We start from the raw sequence: 25534 nt of genomic DNA on the forward strand, positions 1-25534 counted from the left end.
TCATTTAAAAAACTAAAACAAAATTGCAGCCTGCAGCGTATAATGACCTATTATGATATTAAACAAAATTCTTTGATAACACAACATTTGTAATTGTTTTCCAATTACTAATACTATAACAATGAATATTACTATAACAGTTCAAAATGAATAGTAAGATGTTAGTCCTGTGACAGTCACATGACCGCTTAGACGGACGGAGTGAGGCAAAATGGCCAGTCAGCACAGCTCGGTTAAGTGGTCCCTTAAAAAAATGTTTTTTAAATGCAACTGCAGCAAATGTCGATGTGGCCTGTATGCAAAATCTGCATGAGGACTGAAACGGTGCGAGATGGAATATACTTCGTATCTTCGGACTCATCTGAGGAACGATATGCTCACTGCTGCAAAGAGATAAGTTTGTTGCCGCGCCACAAAGCGCTTTTATTTATACAAAAAAAAATCAGTAAGTGATTTTGTTTTCGTCCATGGACACACATCAACCCGAGACCGCGGCACACAGGTGAGTATATCTGTGTGTGCTCTTGGGTGGGGGTGGAGGCTGCGTGCTTATGTTTGTGTGTCGCGTAGATGTCGAATGTGCGCCCACAGCGGGGGCCATTAAAAGAGTCGAGTAAACCGAGAAACAGTTTGTAAGTGTGGAGGACTGTAGAAGTTTGTGCGCGTCCGCGGGGAACAATGTATTCTTCGTAATGCTATCTGAGCTTGGCTCCGCGGCGTAAATGGAGCGCATGCACGTCAGCTACACACAGACAGGAGTGAGACATTCAAATGCGCTTCGTCACACAAAAGATTATTACAATTGCAACCAGAGCACACAGTGAAGAGATCTGTGACGATTACTACTTGACAGATTGGCAAAAAAAGTTCAAAATTAGCAACGGTATTACCGTATACCCCAGAGAAATGTGGAGACGGTAAAACGGTGTCATAATTTAAATACCGCCCAACCCTAGCGTTAGTAGGCTATAATGCATGCCAGTGTTTCATCCATTCATCCCTACCTTTATTGAACCACGGTACATAGCATACATTAGAAAATTCTCTCACACACACCGCTGAATAGAAATGCCACAAAAACTATACCATAAATACTAGGGGAATTTTAAAAAAATCGATCTGGCAATATATCGCGATCTTACAGCATGCAATTCTCGAATCAATTCGATATGCGTCCGAATCGATGTTTAAACATCCATTTTTTATGGAAATATTCAACAAAACGTTTTAGGGTTAAGATTCACACGTTAAGCATGGAAGAATGTTATATTAATGGAACTTTAAGCCTTAATATTTTATTTCAATGCTGTTCAAACTTGAAACAGATTGCAACAGATTAAAAAAAAATAATAATTCTTTCAAAAAAGCGCTATAATCAATTTTTTGATTCGTATCGGGATTAATCGGTATCGAATCGAATCGTGACCTATAAATTGTGATACGGATTGAATCGCCAGGTACTAGGTAATTCTCACCCCTAATAAATACTGAAATAATGACGTTTGTGTCAATTCACTCATTCCATTACGTGGCCTGTTTACACAACACTGACATACTTGCAGGAATGGACTTTCCACTGCCATCTAGTGGATATGTATTGTTCTGCCTGTCACTACGGGTCGCCAGGTGAACAGATATGTTATTAGAATCACATTCCAAAAGCTGTGAGGCGCTTCACTTAGCCTGATTTGCTGTGATTTGATGAATTTTCTGGTCTGTTGGCCCTCATTTTCCTTTTGATAATACTGTATTGTGGCCCTCATTTTTTCTCCTGTAAAACAGTACAGTATTATTATCAAGAGGAAAATGAGGGCCACCAGACCAAAAACAAAGAGCTGACAGCAAGCATCAGAAAACGGCTTCCAGGAACGCCCAGGCAATGCCACGGCACATCAAGGCAATGATCAAGGCAAAGGGATTCCCAACCCACTACCATCAATCCAACCGTCCATCCTTTTTTTTTTCCACACACAGAAATATACATGGTGATTTGTTTTCACAGTATTCTAACTTTTTTGAAATCCTGTTTTCGCTGGAAAACCAAATTATGTAAAAATAAATAAATACTTGAAATCACTTAAATTGTGAGCTCTGAATCTATCATTTATCAAAGTTTTTCTTTTTGAATGAAATTCCGGATTTTTTTTTTGAAAAGGGTCTATATATATGTATAGCAAAGGCCGGCTAAACGCCTGTGCTTCACTGAGGATGCAATTTTGCGGGATCTCTGCGCAAAACAGGCTTCAGCCGGATTAAATGTGATGATTTGTGGGTCAACAAAAGGACTGCAGTCTGGCATGGGGACAAATGCAAGAGCTTCCTGTCTGGCAGGATACTGCATTTATTCCCTGTTTCCCATCAACTGATAATCTGAGTGACGGCTTGTGTCTGATCCAGTCATCCTATTTGCATGAGGATTATATGCCAATGAGTGCTGGTGTGATTACACGGAATACACACATCAAATCAGTGGTGCAACATGCTGCTAATGATTGTGTTCAAATACAAATCAATGGTGTAAATGATAATTTAAATATTAATAATGGATTTCAATGGTGAATAATGAATAAATAGTAAACAGTAAATGTAGTGTAGTATTACTACACTAACATTTTGCTGTACCTGTTATAATGACAATAAAGATGCTCTTCTTCTACAGGTGATCCTTGCTTGCAAGTTCTGTTCCCTTGGCAATGACGTAACTCAAATGTGTACAAAAGTTGGAATGTGTTTTACTCTCATCATTAATATATGCAATAAACTAAACATGCAATGATGTAATCACAGAAATATATGTATGAAAAACACTAATAGGCCATCATAAACATTACACAATCAAATGAAAAATTATATTAATAGCACCAACTGCGCGTGCCTTCTACAGGGATGTGATTTGACCAAAGTGAAATTATCTGAAAATTTAGCCGGGGGTCTGGGGGCCGCGGGCACTCAGCTAGGTCCAGAGCTCATGGGTTTTCCGTGTTTTTAAGTACTTTCAATGCACTCAGATGACAAAGAAATAGACAAAACAACAGCATAAATCCCATATAAAATTGCAGTTTTAGTCAACTCAAAATCAGTCACATTCAAAAACATTGGACTGCCTTTGCTTTTAAAAACTATCACTGAGAATATCATCATATATATTTACCATGCAATAAATCATTTAATCAATCATTCTTAATTTAATACATAATGCATAACAAAAACATACAATCATGCATTCGTCGAATGCATGATTGACTAAGATCATCTCTGTAACTGCATACATCAAGACAGTCAACATATTGAAACCTGAAAAGTGCAAACATGCAGCATTCATTTGAGTTTGTGTCAATGATTAACCATGTTAAATATTTATGGCCATTTTTATTACGTTATAATATTTTCGAAAATTTGATTTCGATTAATTTGAAAAGTTTACCACCGACCTCAAAATTCACGACTCTATCAGCAACTGGTACAGGTTGTTGGGGTGGATCACGTCTCTCTATTACCGCTTCCGATTGTGATGTCAATAAGGGATGGAGGCCGTAAAGTTTTGGAGTTTTCGTTTGGGCACCGAAATTTCCAGCGATGGAATAATTTGTTGTTCTTGACTGGAGTTCTTTCACGTGTTTTTTGCTCTTTGCGTGACTTTCAAGAGCTTTGAAACCTCTCCCACCATAGTCAACGGTATCATGGCACCAAATGCAAAGCGCTTTCCCGGCACGATCGATCTTCCGAATAAAGTCACTGAACAAATTCGTCACAGTCTTCTTTCCAACATTTGTAGATATATCTTTCTCTAACCAGTCCCATCGAAACTTGTTTTTTAGGATCTTGTCAATTTCCTTAACTCGCGGAGCATCTTTGCGTTCGATCACGGACATCTTTCTTTAAACACCCGGCAAAAACGTCTGAGAAATGAACAAAGGCATACTCCTATGCCTTTATAACAAGCGCGTTTATTGGTCAACAAACAATGGCATACGCCTATTCCTTTATAACAAGCGCCTTTATTGGTCAACACGGAGACTTCAGCCAATCGCAAGATCCGTTTCATTTCAGTTACGGAAACACTAAAATGGAATGCTGTCGAGAGACGAAATCGGATTTTTTACCACTTAAAAAATTGTAACATTTTATTTTTGGAGATAAAAAAAGCGGAATTCCGCGAATTAGCGGAAAAATCACATCCCTGCTTCTAATACCGCTTTATCACGCCACCAAGCAAAGTAATTCTATGTGCACCGTAAAGATTTGCATGTAGGGATCGTTGTAAACTCAGGGCCCTTGAATAAGTTAGGGCATGGTTCGCTTTCTATCAAATATATTTTGACATAACATTGACAAATGCTAATACAGAGTAGCTGTCCAAAATTTCTCAAGTAATGGATGGAACAATCAATAAGATAATCGATTGTAAAAAGATTTGTTTGTGGCAGCCCTAGATGTCCTGCGTCATCTCCCGTCTTCCATGGGTTGTGTCAGTCGCTGACTGTTATTCTGTATTATTTTCTTCCTGTTCTTTAGTTGCTTGGTATTTTGCTGTTCAAAGTTGCTTACCGGTACTCTCCACTGTAACGCGGTTCCTGTTATCAGTGCTATGTGGCGTGAATTGTATCACACAAGCACTAATTTCGGTGTTTCACGACTGCATTTCGATAGCTTAGCAATTAGCATGACTTCCATACTTTCTCCCCATCTTCCCTTTATCTTCATCATAACGCTACTTACAGAAGTGTAGCTTTTTCGCTGCCATGGAGATGATGAGTGACTTAAGCTATGTACCCACTGAATGAAAAGCGAAGCTCACAAATAGCAGAGGCTTTGCAAAATAATGTGCAACAAGCATTTTTCAATAGCAAACAGCAAGGCGATGTGGGCGTATAATTTGGGCATTTCTGTCACACTGAGCAGCAACACAAAAATGTAATCAACGTGCACTACCATGATTTGCCGGTAGAGTCCAAAACTCTACCTTCAGGTACATACCTTTAAATTAAAAATACTGTCTACACTGCACACCACTAATACAGGGGTCCTTGTTTAACAACACCGTTAAATTCCTTCCCCAAATTTGCACGCAAGTCTGAACGTGCAATACTCTCTAATCACTAAGTAATGCCAAAGCTACAATTACAGCAAATATGTGCAGGAAACTGCCCAGAAAACTAGTTGCCTCTTACATCAACACCACCATACACAGTACCCTCTGTAATGAGTTTAGGGCTTCCTACTGCAAACTACATCCGGACACATATTCATTACAACAAACATTTCCAAAAACTGTTGCTTTCTTGACCATCACTGTATTTTACTCTGTCCCACTGGCGGAGCCAGAGGGGAGGCCGGGGTGGCACGTGCCCATGCTCAAATGTGATTGTAGCCCACAGGCGCCAAATGATTGACATATCACGGCACCGGCGCAGTGGCGCCGCACGTCATGCAATGCAGTCTGCCAGCATTTTTATCAATCAGACGCCTACTAATTGTTATGCCCCTCCTGCACAGTAGCTGGCGCTATTTACCACAAAATGTTGAAATCCACCTCTGGAGAAGAAGAATCTCCCGAGTCTAATCAAGATGACATGTTTTTGCCAATTTCCTGTTGGTTTCCCCGTGAGATGTGAGTGACTGTTTAAAGTAACTTTTACCGTATGTTCAGATTATTTTGGACGGACATCATCAATAAATTTTTTTTTTTTTGCACAAACTAAATAATATATAAATGCATGAGCTGAATGTCGAACAGACTTGAAACAGAACTACGGAGCATAGATTTCAAAATAAGATATTTAAACATCACACACAAAACGGCTTGAAGAATACTTGACACTTAAAATATATATGCCCTAATGTTTTTAGTCTAGAATTGTGGGATATAATAACATTAGCGATGCACCGAAATGAATTTTTTTGGGCCGAAACCAAAAACTGCAAATGAGAAATGCTCGGCCACAAACCGAAACACCGGGAAAAAATTATGCACATTTTTTTAGCGTTGCATTTATTATAATTAATTAAAATTATAATATTATCGTTAAATGTTTAGGCCTATTTAACACGGGCATTTTAACAAAGCACAATATAAATTTAAATGTGTCCACACCACAGACATCAGAGACACGTTTGCGAATGGTACATTAAACACCAAACGCGGGGTGAGCAACTGAGCATTTTTCTGGCGGTGCAATTGCACTTTATACTCAATGTACAATACTTCGCACCGGCGGGCACGGAGGCATGCGGTGCGAATGACGCATTTGTAGGCTATTTGGAGCAGGACATGGTGCGGCACACTTAAAACCGCCACATTCACATATTCACCAACGTTTAAAAATAAATACTTTTTTTCCCCGCACCAGCCAATCGGCTTTGGTAACGGACTGCAAAGTCACACACGGCGTCCTGTACAGATCTGTAGTCACCCGGAGATAGTGGTAAGTGTTTACTAGTTTAAAACTGATAGCAATAGTGCAGTACTGTAATTCAGTACTCGGCAGCGCTCTCTTTTTTGACAGATTACCAAACGACCTTCTCCTTCTCCGGTGTACACAATGAAGCTGCCGGTACTCACAAACACTAGCAAGCAGCAAGGCGGACACTCTCTCCCGTGTTTGGTGTTTAATTCAAACAGACACTTGCTTGCAGCGTTTTGTTTTGTCTTTTTGCTTGCGTCACCACTACATAATCTTTCGGCCATATTCTTTCGGCTTGAATTTCATTTCGGCCGAATGCCGAAATGCGTATTATAGCCATTTTTGTCCGAACATTTTCGGTGGCCGAATATTCGGTGCATCACTAAATAACATTGATAACATTATGCGGCTGTAAATAAAGTAGTAGTATGAGGAACACTTTTTTTCATAGGGCGTGTGAAAAACGAAATTAAGGGGTTCAAAATGTGACTTGTTCCTTAAATGAATTAAACTGAACAAGTGTATGCGTTAAAATTTCATTCATGTTAAACGATGTTTATTATTTTATAGACTTTGAATGTTTTTGTACATTGTTAATAAACAGCACATTACGTGCAAAACATCTCCTGCATGCTTAATATGTATCAAAGTATATTTCCACATTTAGAGACTCCAATTGAAATTAATTTATTATGAAACAAATTAGTAGGCATAATCTTTGGATACCCTGAAGCATCGTTAGCCCTCAATTTATAAAAGTGCTCTGTTCCTTTTTTTTTTTTACAAAAAAAAAGACTTCGGACAGACCCAATTTGGTCCCTGGGCCACAGTTTGCAAAACCCAAGTGATCCCATCCATAGCCTCATAACGAATGACCCAGTGGCCTACTCGCATTAATCAAATTTCATTACTCACTTTTAGCGTCTAAATGAAATGGCGTGGTACTTTAGTCCCGGTTTAATCACGCTGCTTTCCGGAGGCAATGAGCTAGGAGGCTGATATGCTAACCATCTCGCTGGGGCCCTCCGTCGTCGTCTTGTTCTTTGTGATGCGGGACAATAATTAATGTGGCCACGCATTTTCAGCGCTGCACATCAGGCTCGCCACGGCGCCCAAAACCTTCAGAAATACAAACAAAACCTACAGTGCTCCGGTTTTATCTGTAACCAAGCGTTTAAATTTGTCTAAAAGTCATCTTTAATAAAAAAAAATATATATATATATATATATATATATATATATATATTTCGGGGGGGGGGGCTATTAGAGAACGCAAGCGAACATAAAATCAAGGACGAAAGAGCAGCACTAGTTTTCAAATAATAAAAAAAAAAAAGAAAATTACTTTTTTTTCATTCATATTTACAGATTTGGTGAGAGCCGGCGACTTGGTTCCACCAGATGCCGGAGCGATCGTAAGCGGTGATGGAGCCGCGAACATGGGCATGACCCACAATAAAAGTCCCGAGCGAACAATGATGCTCGGTCCCATTAGCTTAGCAATGCTAAACTAGCGGCGGCGGGCAGCTTTTGTTGTCTGTCCCGCACGAGAAGTTTCAGCTCTCCCAGACGGAGCCGCTTCGAACCGGACTTTTTTTTGTTTTTAACCCCGGCGGTGTCTCTTACCGGCGCCTGAGCACCACAAGCCGCTCCTCGGGCCGGCGTCGTTGGCTCCCGGCGCTCCGTTTTCCCCCAAAAATCTAGAGGCATAACATTGTTCTCCCGCAGCTGCTGGGTTCTTCCATCTTGGCTGCGCGCATGGCATTGTGGGTCTTGTACGTGCGCGCGCAAACAAACGCGCGCGCGCATACATACACTTAAATGAATTTTGTTGATAACAATGTAATCCAGAGTGTAGTTTTGCACTTAAATACGTTTACAATGATTTGTATTACTGTTTTAAATGTACTATAAAATATGAAAATCAACAACGATGTAATTAAAGTTTGATTGGGGAAATAGTTTCTTATAATAAATGTATTAGAGTTTATAATGTAAAGACGTTTAGTGTGTGTGTGTGTGTGGGGGGGGGGGGGGGGGGGTTACGTGTCGCGTCTCGTGTGTAAAATACACTTTTGATTTCTTGGCGTAAGATGTTCAGTTAAAAAAAATGACACCAAGGTTGCAAATGTATCTGGGGATGGAGAGTGTGAAGTTATGTGACGTATGGTTAGTTTGTTTTGGTGAGGAATTCATATTTGTTTGTTTGTTTGTTGAACATATAAACAAGTAGCAGAAAATAAAAAGTAAAAGACTTTAAGGAAGAGAAACCTTATACAGTATCAGGTGTGGCCATGTTCGGTCCTCGAGAGCCCCTATCCAGCCTGTTTTCCATGTTCTCCCTCCTTCAGCGCAGTTGAATCTAATGATCAGCTCATCAGCAAGCTTTGCAGACGCCTGATAACTACCCTGATCATGAATCAGGTGTGTTAGTGGAGAGAAACATGGTAAACAGGCTGGATAGTGGCTCTCGAGGACCGAACTTGGACACCCCTGCAGTAGACAGTCATCATTGGTCACGGTTTACATGTTCAAAAAGGAGTAGGAAGAAGTTGAAAACTTATGTAGTCCTACCCCTTATTCTTTGTATGTTTTGATTTGTTTCATTATTGATACACTATAATTAAATGAAAGAAAATCATGGGAATGTCAATCTTGTTTGTTTGTTTGTTTGTTTGTTTGTTTGTACACAAGCCAGAGTTGTATTCAGGATTTAATGTTTGTGGAGCAGTTTGTCAGTGTGATGTATGTTTTTGTGGTTAAAAATGTGAAGTGACCCCCACACACCTTTTATTTTTATTTTTAATATGCCTTTATAATTTCTAAATGATCTTTTTTCAATTTAATAGTGAAAATTAGAGCAATGTTGGTGCATGGTCTTACCAAGTGAGAGACTGTAAAGGGTGAAAAGTAGAGGAACAAGCACTGAACCCTGTGCGGGACACCTTGGGACAGAAGGGCGAAAAAAGCCTACAATACCGTTTATTACATAGCCATTGCAGCAATAAAACAATGACCTTTTACAAATATAGCACAATATTAACATTTGAATGTCGTCAGTGTCGTATAGTTTGGGAAAATAGCCACACAAAATCTCGGAATTCAAACACACAACGCGGCAGGACATTTTTTTTTCTTTTAATGCCAGGATACACAAGAACAAGTGAATCTGGATGTCAGTTTGCCACAACGAATATTGTGTTGTGCAATGAAATGAAGGTCAATCAAAGCAACAATGGTATGTTTCAGTCTACTGTGTGCTTTGGAGACAAAGAAGTGAACACCTTCTCCAAGGTGAAACAGAGAAAGGCAGTATTGTCCCACTGTGGAATGTGCACCCTAATGCACGTATCGTATGACGCACACTCTTGTACATCACTCATTAATAATTCAGCATCTCTTTGTTTCCACCCCCTGTTCGCCTTGAATCTCACAAACAAAGCATGTTGATGTTCAAGCAGCTTTACACAAAAAAAAAGAGAGGAGAATTGAGGCATAGCGACGCGTAACAGATGGTGTTCCTAGGTGCTCTATAATCCTCAAGGATCAGAGGTCCCTCTTGTTGGGGCACGGGTCGCTCTGTGTCAAGGGAAACACAACATTGGCCCGTCAAAGCTACAAAATCTGGATTCCTTTGCTCACCGATAATGCCGTGGAATAGAGGTCCAATACAAAATTTATTGGACTTTAGACAGTCAATGTGTCACAACATCAAATGTAACAACATTAAAAATGTTTTGCTGGTTTTTTTTCCCCTTCTGGGATTTGCCTTTGGCAGCAATGTTGGTCATTTTGTAAACAAAAGTAGATCCACTCTTGCAACCAGGTTGTTTATGTAAGCAGTGCAAGTCGGCACTGTAGATGAGTAAAACAAATGCTCCATTAAATGTGAACCTGTTTATTGTTGGGGGGGGGGGGGCACATTCTAGCCTTAATCGCACAGTCATTGCACAAACAATAAATTGCAAACGAAATGTATAGAAGACACTATACATATTGTAGTCTGTAAATCCATGTGTTGGGCCTGCTGGGGTGACGTGACAATTGGTGTTCAATAAACAGCTGAAAAGTGCGTCAGAAACTGTGGCTATCCATTGTCAAATGTAAACTGCAAAAACCCATCAAATCCAAGAAGAATTTAATTTTCCACTCGATAGTGGCAGTCAACTGTTTCAGTGGAAAGTAAGTCACCTAAATTATAAGGGATATATTAGGAAATGAGTATACACCTTCAATTAGCTGTTGTTGTGACTTTCAGCGTGTCTCAACGTACAGTAACTGCATTTTATAAAAGGAATTTCTTTAATTCTATTTCATGTTTTGTTTTATAAGTGCATTAGTATTAGGCTATTATTAAAACATAACCAAAATTGGTGGCAGTTTTGGGGGCGCTGGACTAGGTTAATAAAATTTCAATGAATAGTAAACAAGTAATCAAGTACCTATAGTTTCGAGCTTGTTCACGGAACGAATTAAACTCGCAAATCAAGGTATCATCGTATGAGGAATGTAGCTGCACTTAGATAATTTTGCCTCTAGATGGCGCAGTCAGCCACTGGTTAATGGTAATTAACTATTAAAGCTGTGTGTATGTACTGTGCCAACAATATAGAAGCCAATTAAAAAAAGGCCACGAGGTATGTGCAAATTACCAACAAAAAGGATTAGTGGCTCAAATAGATAAATCGCACAATGATGAAAGAAAGCAAATGAAGTTAAACGGCCCCTCTCCCATTTAACGCTGTCACGCGTACCTCACCCCTTTCTCTTGCTCTCTCCCTCTCTGACACACGCACGCCCACCTCTTCATCCACCCTCCTCTTCTTCATTGCGTTCACAGCCCCCGTCGAAAGCCGAGCTTCAACCAGTGGACTTGCTGGAAGCGGTGAGTCAAGTCAAGTCAAGTGCGTAAAAAGTGACCATGGCGCCTTTTACGCACCGCAGGTAACCAGAGAAAACCATGGAGTAGTCGCTCACTTTGTATCGCGCTGAGATGGCGGCACTTCGTAGGAAATTCGGCGAGGACTACCAGGTGGTCAGCACCAACCGCGCCGGGGGCGGAGGCGGCGGTGGCGGCGGCTACTCGGCGCCGGCGGCCAAGAAGAAGAGGCAGCGCTTCGTGGAGAAGAACGGCCGCTGCAACGTGCAGCACGGCAACCTGGGCGGCGAGACCAGCCGCTACCTGTCGGACCTCTTCACCACTTTGGTGGACCTCAAGTGGCGCTGGAACCTGCTCATCTTCATCCTCACCTACACGGTGGCGTGGCTGGTGATGGCGTTCATGTGGTGGGTGATCGCCTACATCCGCGGCGACCTGCAGCAGCACGCCCGAGAAGCGTCCTACACGCCGTGCGTGGCCAACGTGTACAACTTCCCGTCCGCCTTTCTCTTCTTCATCGAGACGGAGGCCACCATCGGCTACGGCTACCGCTACATCACCGAGAAGTGTCCCGAGGGCATCATCCTGTTCCTGTTCCAGTCGCTGCTGGGTTCCATCGTGGACGCCTTTCTCATCGGCTGCATGTTCATCAAGATGTCGCAGCCCAAGAAGCGCGCCGAGACGCTCATGTTCAGCCAGGACGCCGTCGTCTCGCAGCGGGACGGCCGGCTGTGCCTCATGTTCCGCGTGGGCAACTTGCGCAACAGCCACATGGTGTCCGCGCAGATCCGGTGCAAGCTCATCAAGGTAATGGGAAAGCTCGCTCTGTTTGGGGTTCAAGTTCGGTGCAGCTTCCTCACTGCACTTTCAAAGCCCTTTGTAGGGCGACGGAACAGGTTGGGAAACTTTTGGCAAAGGGAGTCCAAACCAGCGGGGTACGTCCAAAAAGAGCCCCAGGATTAAAGGAAATAATAATATAGGCCCACCAAGCGTATTGCAATAAAAAAGACACGACCCACTAGTTTACTGCAGAGAAAGTCATAAAAAATATATATAATTTACAAGCTACCATCTGAAATAACAAAATAAGTTGTTAATTTCAAGATTTCCACAGAATTCTAGTATCATCCTTTTTTTAATTTAAAGAAGTAAAAAGTTAACAAAATAAAATACAAATTTCTTATCGGTTACAGGAATATATATTTTTTTTTAAACAAGATGAAATATGATATGCCTATATCGCCTTTTACGTCTTGTTAAACCATATTTTTCAATAAAAAACAAGATCACATTAATTTAGATAAATATAAACATTTTGTTCATGTAAAAATATTTTGAATGGTAAAAAGATGACGGCATGGTGGAAACTGATTAGCACATCTGACTCACAGTGCAGAGGTTCAAATCCAGGCTACGGTGTTCCTGGGTGGATTTTGCATGTTTGCCCGTGCCTGCGTCTGTTTTCCCCGGGTAATCTGGTTTCCTACCACATTCCAGAAACATGCATAACAGGTTATTAAACACTTGTTGAGAGGCCCTATCCAACCTGTTTTAGAGAGCTCCCTCCTCCAACACACCTCAACCAAATAATCAGATATTGATCCTGATCATATGAATCAAGTGTGTTGGATGAGGGAAACATTATTATCAAACGTCTGCAAAACTTGCTGATGATCTGATTATTTGATTCAGGTGTGTTGGAGGAGAGAGACTTTTAAAACAGGCTGGATAGGGACCCTCAAGGACCAGACTTGGGCACCCCTACTCTAAATTGTCCGTAGGTGTGAATGGTTGTTGTTGTTGTTCCCCGCCTGCCGCTCAAAGACAGCTGGAATAGGGTCCAGCACACTCGTGACACTAGTGAGGATAAGCGGTTCGGAAAATGGATGGATTGTAAAAAGATAATCCACTCATTTAAAGAAAAAGTAACAAAAAAATAACAGCGTAGTACTTTCAAGAACTTTGCAGGGCTGAACATATCTGACTGGACACAACAACCAAATTCACTGGTGTTGGTATAGTATTTGACACTAATTGAAAACACACAAGCAAGAAGTTTATGGTCACGACTGCTTAATTAAAATTAAATATGTCTGGAAGGAGACTTTTTAGTGGCAAAATCTTTTTGTGCTGTAATGTGAATCCAGGTTTAATCCAAATGTGATTATTGTCTAGGATTGGCGCTAGTTTAAAACACAAAATACTCAAAAGTCTCAAAATAATAATAATAATAGAAGATTATTTTAGTGTTCAATTAGGATCCTTTGAAGCTCTAATGTGAACCCAAGTTTAACTCGCATCTGATCCTGATCTCACTCAATTCAGAAAATATGAACTAGAAAATCAGGATGTTGTCTCGCAGTGGTTGACGAGGCTGAAATTTGGACGTGCCATAAAGCGTTCTTTTTAGTGATGAAAATCATAGCTGTTCAATCGCCGATTTGGCCTACGATCATTACACTTGAGCCTTGGCGGAGGTCAAATTGAATGTGAACATGGAAACATTAGCGAGCAGCTGTCAGTGTGCAACAGTTGCTCAGCTTTTTTGTTGAAAGCAAACACAGCTCATGCGCTCGCATTATCACTATCCATCAGCAGCGGCAGGTGTGAGATAAGAGGCTGAGTGTGTGTGTGTGTGTGGTCTTGTTTTTGTTACATAGTGGGGCCAACATTTCAGGATTTCACAGAGTTGTGGGGCCCACCCGTCCATGTGGGGCCATTTTGCTGGGCCCCACAAGTTTAGACCTCTTTTTGAGGGTCAAGACTTGTTTTAAGAGTTTAGGTTTGAATTTGGTTATGGTTGAGGTTAGGGTAAGGAATAGAATAGGGGTAGGCAATCATTTTTGATGGTTGGGGTTAGGGGAAGGTGCTAGGAAATGCATTATGTCAATGAGATGGCCCCACAAAGATAGTAAAACAAACCTGTGTGCGTGCATGTGTGTGCACGCGCTAGTCAGGTAGGTGTGAAAGCAAGAGTACAGTTGACCTTCCAAGAGGTGAGAAGCATAGTGGAGTAGCGGAGTGAGTAAAAAACAGCTCTCCTGGGAGCCAGCGCAGAACATAAAAGTGTATTTATGGCACTTGTAAAGCCAGCATCATTCACTTGCTTTATGCTCTGCACTTTTTTTTTTTTTTGCCTCCGCCAAGGAGCTTCGTCAATTAAGAAGAGAAAGCACAACCAGTTTGTCTGCAGTTTCTTAGTAAATTACGTGTGACTAATTCATGTAGAGATCCCGCAAAATTGCCACATCAGAACTGTAACCTGCATCTATATTACTGATATCGGAAATAACTCTTAACACATAAAATCACAATATTCTGTAACAATGTATAACGTTCTATGCAACTCTATAATATAAGACATGTCGGCCATATCAAATGTTGCATACAACTCTACTTTTTAAAGATCTTACAACTTATTTACATTTAATGGGGGTTTTTCACCGGTACTTTATTTTCGTACCCAGGGCAAGTCCGGCTCGAGACACGCTCATAGTCTGCGCAGGGGTGTACTCGACTGTGTTTTGGTATTTTCACAGATGCGCGTATCTTAGCGCAGTTAAAGAAGAGCGTTAAGCGTCAATGTGGGCGTGAACACAGCTGATTTGATTCCTCGCCAAATCGAAGCAGTTTCTCATTTCCTTTTAACATGTTATTGTCCTGCCAGTGCAAGGAAGCCAATGTGAAGCTGGCCCGGCAGGACCAGTGGGAAATTTCTCGGTTGGCCGCCAGGGAGCGCTGTTTATTTCGGCCCGCAAGTTTGTTTCAAAAGCAGCATTTCTAAGTATTTTTGGTAGACCTAGCCAGGCCCAGAGTGACTAACTTGGAGTGGCCTGCATTTTCACGCTTGGTCGGCCTGAATTATGGACCTTTTGAACGCTATTTTTGCGCAGAATGGATCATACGCAATGAAGCAAGCGTCACGCTCTCTCTCACGCTCTCACTCTCTGCTTGCTTGCACTCTGTCTCACCTCCCCCACCCTCGCCAGTGTTCGCTGGCCGACACTACAGCCAAACAATACACTTGTCAAAAGTAAAGCCAGATAACAGAAACGTCGCAGAAAAGGCAATATTAGAGAAAAAGGAGTGGATCTGACGCGCCAAATGCGCCCTAACTTAAAATGTATAAATCATTGCAGAGTCCTGAAGTGCATGTGCCTGATGGAGACGACACAGTAAGCAACATAAAGTGCAACACAAAACTAAATAATATAACGTGTAAATAATGGTCCAATAGCATGTTTGGCTGATCAATTTTCTTTTAGTAATTTAATGTTGTGGTATTTGTATTTGTTGGGAACAGTAGGTTACATTGAGATAAATAGCAGCCTGCTTTTGGGGATTTAAAAAAATATATAGTAATTACATTGAAAGCAAATATAGAAACAACTAGTTTTTAGTTTTTAAATGTGACTGAAAGTAACTTTTGCATTTTGTACTCAATTTTGTAAACCCTGTCCTTGCTAATAGTAATACAAACACATTCTAGCACAAGCAAGTTCAAGTGTGATTGCAATTCATTATTTTAAGCTCTTAAAAAATAGAAAATGTGTCTTGTACCTTGTCTTATTATCTCTTTATTTATGCTTTATGTTTTTTTTTATCTAGGGTATATGAGTGTTTAAAAAAAAATAAAAAAATAAAAAATATATATAAAGTGTAAATGGTTGAATGTTATGCTTGTTTAATTTCTGACTTTTCAGAGAATATGACACGCGGTTAAATCAATTACTTTAACTTTTTATGTTTTCATAATTGTTCAGATATACTGATTGTGATCTACTAAGTTGTTATTTAAATTTTTGATCAAATACAACATAAATATCGACCTTTTGGAATGGTAAACTATTTTAGATTGATACACTAATATGTGTAAAATTATACATCTTCATTAAAAAACTGTAAACTAAAGTCATGAAATTCCAAGGCTAAAAATTCGAGTCCCAGTTCCTGATGTGAATTGATGGTGGCTAGATGTTGTGAAAGTGTGCGGCCGCCATCTCGCGTGGGGATGAAAGCTTACTTCCATCTTTTTTGCTTGTACCTGAAGACAATAAATTGGCCAAGTGACAGCTTGTATCTCAAAAACCTCATAAGTCGAAGGCTGTATTTGCCACTGTATTTAATGTGCTATACAACACACAGAATATTTACACCATATTTATCCACCGCGGTTTTTGGAGGTAGGAGGTCGACGTGCGTGTAGATGTATTTTGAGGAAAACCTGGAGCAATTGCCGGTCACAGTGGCGCGACGGTGCGGAAAAGGAGGCCAAATAGATTGACCGTCTGCTCTTTTAATTATCATAATTGACTTCCTTTCCATTACGTCCACGTTCAGCGTGCAAATAGGGGCTGTAAAAAAGACAAACAGCATTAGCCGGGAGCTGCTTCTCTTTTCGCCACATGTGGAACGTTGCGTCAGGAGGCTTAATGATGCGTGAATGAGGAAAAGGAGGAGGAAGAGTTGGACTTTTTCCACATTTGCGGGCACGCGAGCGGCCCGTAAAGCATAATCGCACACGTTCACATTGACAAAACCGCAAGCTCTCAGCATCTTCATTCCACTCGCTTGGATTCGGTACACTTTGTGGATTATGCCATGTACGTCATCTGGAGGAGTTCAATATTTATGTAATAACATGACAAAAACATCCTTCCATCCATCCATTTTCTTAACCGCTTTTTCCCCACAAGGGCCGCGGGGTGCTGGAGCCTATCCCAGCCGGTTTCAGGCAGTAGGCGGGGTACACTCTGAACTGGTTGCCAGCCAATCGCAGGTGACAAAAACACACAACATTGAATGAAATACACCATATTTCATGCTGATGTCCTCAACGACCAGCTCACTGGGCACATGAGGAAGAATTTGAAATATGATTGGTTGAAGAAACTGTGTAATTTCTAAATAGTTTAAAGTTACATGGACCAGCACGACTAAAGGCCCTGGGCAGATTCTATTGATATAGCAACACAACAGAGGCTGAAACCTGATTGAACCAAAAATGCCACGTCCACTCCACAATGTATACGCGCTGTGGCAGCCATGAGAAAAATTAAGATATGAGGCTGTTGGGAATAAATTAATGCTAATATTAATTTCATAGAACAAACATTATAATTTAGGTCATTAATGTAGCACTGTGCTTTGGAGAAAAGCCAAGGCTTTGCTAGCTTTGACCTATGCTGACCGTTAAATATGTTGAATTTTTTCCTGTACCATTAATGGCGCTTTTAAACTGGCTTAAGTTTGACCCTAAAACAGATTATTTGTATTTTCACAATATCTTATGATTGAAACACTTTCCAAAGCCAAACAAACTATCGTTCAGAAGGGATTGTGTTGGACCTTCCAAATTCCACCATCCTCTGTTTGTGTGAAAGCTTGAAACAATGGCGGCTGTTTGGACAGGAAGTTGTTGGCGAGCGGCGTAGCGGATAATTAGTGGCTGACAGCTGCCAGCAAGAAGATGAAGAAGAGGAGGAGGAGGAAGATGAGTCTGTCACTCAGGGTCCCTTCGTGAGCGGCTGACGAGTACTGATGGAAACGCAAAAAGAACTTTGGAAGGGGGGGGGGGGCAGCGAGCCAATGTAATGGAAAAATTAGCATGGTAAGAGTGACATCTGGAAAACAAGAATTTTCTCCATCTTGTTTTATATCCTCAGAGGTTTGAGAAATCAGAATTGATTTCCACTGCATTTTCTCATGAGAAGAGGGAGGCAATTATAAAAGTCAAGTGTAAGGAGGCTGAACGAAATGCAGAGAAAGATGCTTAGGAAGCTTCGTAACACAAGCTTTTACTCTGTTGGGAATGAATGTTAAGTCAGTAGAATGCTGATCAGATGAATTGACGTTGTTATTTATTATTATGTCATGGGTATGCACAGTGCTTGCCTACAAAGTCAACTGGGACTTCAGCTCACTTGTGATTGCACAGGATAAGCAGTATAAAGTGAATGGAGGGAGTATTGGTATGAATAATTGGCGTAAGGAGCAATCAGAGTACCCATGTCGTGTCCATGTTTTTGATTGAGTGGATTATTTCTAATCAATCTGTTGATGGCTATTACGCACAAATGCATTTAATCATGAACAAATGGCGAGAGACAATTTGCTCTAGGTGGAACTCAGATGCTGCTGTGGCTGGCCACAATTGCGCAGACAGTCCGCTGAATTTCAACGACGCCAAAATGAAGCAACACATAAAACGGCCACATATCGGCAGCTGCAGAGGAAAACCGATACCCAAAAAGGAATAAAGCTTTTTTACGTGTTGACTATTTTTTTCTCAATAATAACATAAAACCTCCTGTCTTTACATTATATTATTGTATTCTGAGTGCTCATTTTCTTCATCATAAACATGCAACAAAAAATGTTGTGCCTTTTGGGGAGCTAGAATATACAATAAGGTATTTTTTTTTTTTTAAACATTTGATATACAATGATGTACAAGCTGTGAAGGTATCACTGTAATTGCATGATGCGTCTACACTGCGTCCCAGAGGAGGAAGTGTATCAAACTTGAGCACACATCAAGTATAATAATAAATGCGGTGCTCAGGGAAGGAAATCGTCTTATTTGAAGCACAGAGACGCGGAGAAAAGCCTGTGGACTGCCGCAATACAATGCGCTCATTCATCTTGTTAATGTGACAGAGACAAGGCAGCGAAAAGAGAAGAGAGGACAGAGGTAAGGCGCTTCGACGGACTCGCTCACGAGCCGCTTAAATAGCTCACAAGTGAACAACGGCCCGCTGACTCCACAGCGGCCCTGACACGGAACCCTGGGGCACGCCTCATTCATATTCAATTGGAGAAAAAGCTGTTTACTCACATGGCACTCGCGGGGGGGACTTCAGAATTCAGGCGGGCTGCTGGCCTGCGGTAATGTCAGAGAGAGGTCAGTGGGGGCGGTTGAGGGAGGGGGGTGGGGGGTGCTGATGGTGTTGATGATGTCAGTAGACATGCAGAGAAACCTGCAACAAGAAGAAATGCAAGCTGAATTAACGACACCAGGATATATTGTAGCTACATCTACTGTGAAGCTCATTAAATGAGAAAGTAAAAATGAGGGCATTTTTTATTGATTATATTGTTTGTGTGTGTGACCAAGTGTGGCTTGAACTTGTTTGCCTTTGTGGATTATTTTGAGTTGTACTGTTTATTTATATTGCGCAAGGTGGCAGTTATCATGAATACCTGGTGAGAATTGGAATCGCTTTATGACGCACTAGGAATGCCGTGTGTACATGGAAATGCTGTGGACTTTTTTTTTTAATGCTGTGGATTATTTTTAGCTGTTTAGCTGTTTCTACTGTGCAAGATGATGACCATTTGGGGAGAAACGTGGGGTGATTATAGGACATAAAAGAGTGCATGCCGTGGACTTCTGGATTGTTTCTAGTGGTTCTGCTTTCTATTGCATGGAGGCGTGTACCAATAATAAAGTAACATTCAAGTAACTTTTTACTTCGGAATAAACTAAATAGTCAATTTTATTACTTTAGGCTATCCCAAATAAAATTTCTGATTCAGTATGAACATATTTTGTGGAGTTCAAGCTGAGGTGGTTGCCAGACTTTTGTTGGGCACCGTATTTTTTATTTTTTTTACTGTGGATTATTTCAACTCATTTTGTTTATTCCTACTATGGATGGTCGCAATTACCTTGAATAACTGGCGAGAGGTGCTATCTCAATTTTGGCACATGCACATTGTGTGCTTTGTGAATTGTTTTAACATATTCTTCACTTTGAGGATTATTTCAACTGGTTGCGTTCATTCTATTGTGGAAGGTATAACTGGTGAGGTAAACTCATATTTGCTAACCTGTTGTCTTTTTATGTCCATCCGTCTTTCAGTCCCGCCAGACCCCCGAGGGCGAGTTCCTGCCCCTGGACCAGTGCGAGCTGGACGTGGGTTTCGGCACGGGGGCCGACCAACTCTTTCTGGTCTCGCCGCTCACCATCTGCCACGAGATCAACCCCAAGAGCCCCTTCTTCGACCTGTCCCAGCGCTCGCTCACCAGCGAGCAGTTTGAGATCGTGGTGATCTTGGAAGGCATCGTGGAGACCACCGGTGAGCGGCGACAACTCCTCTGTCTCATTTTTCCTCTGTCTCCATCTAAATGGAAATATGGACATTATTTAGTCAGTGGAGATGGAGCTGCTTTGAAATCTCATTTGGCTGGCGCCTTTCCGGCTCGGTGTAGGTACGAGTGACGCCTGTGACGGTGACACATGCAAACGGATCGAATTAGGCGGGTTATTTTATTACCGCCGTGATACTTTTGCATAATAACCTCATAGCAGCCGTGTGTCACTTTGATGAATGTGCCGCGGTTTTTAAGCTGTCAACTGGAAACCATAAATGGCATAGCTCCCCTGAATGTAAACACTGCGGAGTGACCACAATCACAGAGTCATAGGTATTTAGAAATAATATTCACAATAGTGGTGATATATTACAATTTATTTCATGTGAACCTGGAAACCATACAATTACAAACAACATTGTGGTGTACATGTCACAGTCAACCATTTTTAGTAATGTTAAACCATGTTTACAATATGTCACAATTTATGGAAAGTAGAACTAAACCAAAAGTGGCGTAGCTCCCCAATAACATAAAGACGGACATACACAAAGTAATGTACAGCGCCTTGCAAAAGTATTCATCCCCCTTGGTTCACGGTACAACCACAAACATAAATATATTTTCATTGAAATTGTATGTGAAAGGTAAACACAAAAGTGACAATGTCAAATGCAACATTTTTAGGGGATATTATCAACATTAGTGATAAATTACAATTTATGCCACGTGAACCTGGAAACCATTAGTTGAATAGTTCTCCAGAACATAAACATGGATGTACACAACACTGTGGCATCACCACATGTCAGTCACCTTTTTTAAATATTAGACAATTTAGCAAATTATTGTAATTGATGTCACCTAAAACTGGAAGCCATAATTAGTAAAGCTCCTAGGAATGTAAACACGGAAACACAACATTGTGGAGTGACTTCGTCAGAGACTATGTTAAAAACAAAAAAAACCCTGTGGTGTATTGCAATTCATGCAACGTGAACCTGGAAATAAAAAATGGTGTCGCTCCCCGGAACATAAACATGGATGCACACAACATTGCGGGATGACCGCATATGCAGTTAACACTTTTGTCGAATAGTGTTCCTGCTATGCTACAACTCATTTCAAGTATTAAACTGGAAAGTGATGTTGCTAATTGGGAACATGAACATGAACGTACACAACATTGCTGAGTGCCAATATCTCAGCATCAACGGGGTTTTTAGCCCACTCTATTCTTTTTTCCGAATGTTGTCAGTCTGCAATTTCCCCGGCGCCCAGCGTATTTACCGCGGCACTCCTCCTTGGGGTCCACTACAAATAAATGCCCTTTCTTTTCCCTTTCCCAGATAACGCTCACTTATAACCAACTGCTAGAGGACACGCAGTGCAGCTCAATAGGCTTAGCAGATTTAAAAAGAGGGAGGAAGAGGGGGTGGGCTGGGGGTTGCATGTATAGAGGCAGGCGGGCTGGCCACAGGGTCTGTGTTGTGTTGATAGTGCCATTAAACCAGGGTGCGAGCAGAAGTTTATTGCTGCAGTATCCCTGGACTGGAAGGATAAAGCCTCAATTAAGACGCCTTACGCTTTCCAACAACCCAAAGGAGCTTTTATTGTCCGAGGAAAACAAGTGGGATGGGTGGCTTTATCTGTGTATTTTAACAACTATGTTGGTGGTACATTACATATATTTACGACAAGCAAAACGAAGTTTATGCAAAAATATTATGTCTGTTATGTCAAAGTGGTGATCATAAATAGAGTAAATAAAGTGTCAACACTTTTGTGGATTAACATAACAGAAATGTGTTACCGCGGGATTACAGTTTATTTCTAGACAAAATATGGCTTTTATGGAGGAGTGTATTTTAATCATGGACACACACACAATAATGTGGAACGATTGCATCCCAATTGGAGCCTAACACTCCTTAAACTTTCATATAATAATTACAATATTAATGATTTTATTACACTTTTTTGTAACACCAAACTGGAAAGAATAATTAGCCAAACTCCATGCAACATAAACAAGGATGCAGTAGATTGACCACCATGTCACAATCAACACTTTTTGAGAAACAATGTTACATAATATTATCAGTATATTACAAATTAGGTCGAAGTCAACTGGAAGTAGTGTCATGTCCTGTCACTTCAACATACTAGGTACCAACATTGTGTCGTTTATTGTTGGAGGACTTGTTGACGAATTTCATTTGACGAACGTGGTCCTCTTCTTCCTTGAGGATGTTCTCCTCCTATTTCAGGTCTTCCTCCACCTCTATCTCCAGCTCATCCTCCACCGATTCCCCCTCTCATTCCCACTTTTCTTCCTCTGACTTCCTCCATTTTGGTTGAAAGCAGGTGCACTTACCTGCTGCATTTTTGTAGAGCTCAAACCTGATTGGTGTGTCTACAAAAAAGCATGCATGTGTGCTTTGAATCAACTTGCTCATGAGTGTGATATATATGTCAGTCAGTGTTTTGGAATTGCAAGGAAGTGACATTATGATAATTGACCTGTGTTTGTTTGCTATTCGCGGCAGGGCTTGTGTCCCTTGCCCCGCAAAAAACAGAAGTTTACTGTTGATAGTGGAAAAGCACTAAGTTTTCATTTCAGACAAAGCTCCGGCCTGATGGAATGAAGCTCCTCCCCCCCAAGTTAATGTAAGAGCAAAACAAAATGTCCATACGATATGAGCACAAAAATGCCTAAGACAGGTTAGAACAAAGTTTGTGAATAGGCAAATTGACAAATGCTGAAGTGCAAATATTCCGGGGTTTACTCTGGCAGGTTTTCCGTTTCTGTTGCATGCCCAGAATAGCAACATTCAGATGACATAACACCTGAAGGGCATAAGCAGACTCCTACTCAGGAGCTGAGTGTTTGGTGTAGAACAGATGCACTAGGTCTGTATTGATTGTCTATTGACGTTCTTTCAATGCAACAAAAGGCCAAGAGATCTTTCCGAAAAGTTCACCACTTCTGTTGCCCTTGCAGGCATGACGTGCCAAGCACGCACCTCGTACACAGAAGACGAGGTCCTGTGGGGACACCGCTTCCTGCCCGTGATGTCCCTGGAGGAGGGCTTCTTCCGAGTGGACTACTCGCAGTTCCACAGCACCTTCGAGGTCCCCACGCCGGCGTATAGCGTCAAAGAACACGAGGAGAAGAATTCTCTACCGTCGCCCGTGTCCACGCCGGCGCTGACCGAGAGCCAAGGGGCCCGGCGCGACCGCGTTTTCTCCGTGGACTGCATCAACGCGGCGACGGCAGCGACGGGGGGTGGCGGCGGGGGGCGCCTGCCCAGCAAGCTGCAGCGAATCAGCTCATCTGGGAAGGAGGACCTCCAGAGGAAGGTACTGATGCTGAGCTCGCAGCACTCGGAGAAGGCGTGCAGCACCGGGGACCTGCCGCTCAAGCTCCAGCGCCTCGGATCCTCGTCCGGGCCTGATGACTCGCTCAAAGTGGGATTCGAACCCATGACCCAGTCCACCGGGGACCTGTACCAGCACAGCTTGATGCCCACCTTGTGCCCACCGCAGCCCCATGCACACAGCCCCCTTTTGTCGGCCGGCAGGAGGCCCGAAGACAACCTGCCGGCCAAGCTGCGCAAGATGAATCGCTGAAGAGGCCAAGTCTGCGTTGGGGGAAGGCAGCAGCGGTAAAAATCCGGAACTTATCAATAACTTTCCACCTGACACCTTTGGATTTTGCAAAACGTAAATGTGGCGCTGCACAAAATGGACCCCTCTGCATGTACACTTGTTAGTTTGTCTTAGTTTTATCAATTAATAAATTTAATTCAGTCACTCTTGTGTTTTGCTGTCAATCAGTCATTCAAGCCAGTTCACAACCTTTACTGAACCATAGTTTTCTGCTGTTATCGCTATGAAATGACCCTGCCAAGGTTTCTCACTATTTACAGCAGGGCTTGGGTCCCTAACTAAACTAACTAACGTGTGTTTGTTTCAAATATAATTACTATAATAACAGTACATCGCTCTTATAGCTAGGACAGGGGTCAGCAACCTTTTCTGTCATAAGAAATATTTTAGGCCAAATAAATAAGCAACAAATGTGTGTGGAGCCGTAAAACTTTTTTCAGATTGTGATGAAGGAAACAGTGTTAGTGTTAGTCTATTGTATGGCCCTAACTAGAGCTGCGCCACAACACAAAGGTGTGACAGCAGCAATACGTACTTTCCTCTTCCTGATTTTTTTTCATACATTGTTAGACTTTTCTGCCTTTCTGTCAAATTTCTGACATTTTTTGGCAACTTTATGGACATATCGTCATTTTCTGCCTCTCTCCTTCCTATTTTGTACATTTTAGGGCTACTTTTTAACATTTTTTTCTGGCTTTTTTTGCTATCAATTTTCTGACACTTTTGGACATTTTGTGGACATTTTATGGTCGATTTCTGCTTTTCCCTCTTCCTTTTTGGACAATTTTAGCTTATTTTAAAACTTTTTCATCTACTTTTCATCTTTTTTTTTCTAAAAACCTACACATTTGTACCTTGATGTTTTTTAAATACCTAATTATTCTTTTTTTTTTTTATTCTAAATGATTAATTCAATTAAATAATATTTTACCTAAAAAGCAAAACTAAATATGTAAAAAAACAACAACAACACGCACACAAATTTCTACACTTTTTTTTTTAAAGTCATCCACTATAGAGATCCACATGTTGCTCCAGAGCCACAGGTTGCAGACCCCTGAGCTAGGACAACAATACATTGTTAATAGTACATATTAATAATAGTAGTTTATTGTCTTAATATATTGTTGACTGTAGTTAGTAGAACAAATAATTTCAGCACAGTGTTTGGTAATCACTGGTTGAAAAGACATTTTGTCCCTCGGATGAGCTGCTCTTTGTGCATTAGTGCAGGACAAACAGCATAATGGCGGGAAATAAAGAAATACATAGAGGAGAGGTGTTTACTGGCATATGGGGGCTGATGAGAGTCCAAAGTGCGGCCGCACAAAGAAGGATAATGAGATGTTGTCAAATAAACAGCAACAAGCAGGATCTGCTCACATGAAACATATCATGAATGATACAGACTCCGTCCCTCGAGCCTCTCTTAAGGACTTCACTACAACAACTTGCCTACTAAAAGGGCACCGTAACGACTTT

At 41.3% G+C, this 25534-nt stretch overlaps 2 protein-coding genes and 1 long non-coding RNA gene across 4 annotated transcripts in view; 2 read left to right on the forward strand and 1 right to left on the reverse strand.

The window, feature by feature from the left end:
- LOC147182249 (uncharacterized) overlaps positions 1–1924 on the forward strand; it is a 22735-nt gene extending 20811 nt beyond the window's left edge. Inside the window, exon 3 of the long non-coding RNA XR_015090511.1 lies at positions 1783–1924. This is a non-coding gene — a long non-coding RNA (uncharacterized LOC147182249). The remainder of the gene's footprint in view (positions 1–1782) is intronic.
- Positions 1–8167, reverse strand: part of LOC147182250 (zinc finger protein 281-like) — a 19261-nt gene extending 11094 nt beyond the window's left edge. For both annotated transcript variants that reach the window (XM_086059283.1, XM_086059276.1), the window contains exon 1: positions 8031–8167. In XM_086059283.1, coding sequence (XP_085915409.1) covers positions 8031–8114 — 84 coding nt within the window. In that variant the 5' untranslated portion in view covers positions 8115–8167. The remainder of the gene's footprint in view (positions 1–8030) is intronic.
- A 3023-nt stretch (positions 8168–11190) lies between these two features.
- On the forward strand, positions 11191–24196 carry LOC147182251 (G protein-activated inward rectifier potassium channel 1-like). The gene is made up of 3 exons (XM_086059296.1): positions 11191–12090; positions 20148–20364; positions 23385–24196. The coding sequence occupies exons 1-3, from the start codon at positions 11398–11400 to the stop codon at positions 24011–24013; spliced, it is 1539 nt and encodes a 512-aa protein (XP_085915422.1). The 5' UTR covers positions 11191–11397; the 3' UTR covers positions 24014–24196.
- The last annotated feature ends 1338 nt before the right edge of the window (positions 24197–25534 follow it).

The sequence above is a fragment of the Leptonotus elevatus genome, chromosome 1, assembly GCF_054856555.1.
Source record: "Leptonotus elevatus isolate MCC_2025b chromosome 1, RoL_Lele_1.0, whole genome shotgun sequence".
Taxonomy (NCBI): domain Eukaryota; kingdom Metazoa; phylum Chordata; class Actinopteri; order Syngnathiformes; family Syngnathidae; genus Leptonotus; species Leptonotus elevatus.

Coding starts and splice junctions, on each gene's coding strand:
- LOC147182251 (XM_086059296.1), top strand. CDS start 11,398: ATGGCGGCACTTCGTAGGAAATTCGGCGAGGACTACCAGGTGGTCAGC. Junction 12,091..20,147: donor TCCGGTGCAAGCTCATCAAG/GTAATGGGAAAG, acceptor TCCGTCTTTCAG/TCCCGCCAGACCCCCGAGGG. Junction 20,365..23,384: donor AGGCATCGTGGAGACCACCG/GTGAGCGGCGAC, acceptor TTGCCCTTGCAG/GCATGACGTGCCAAGCACGC.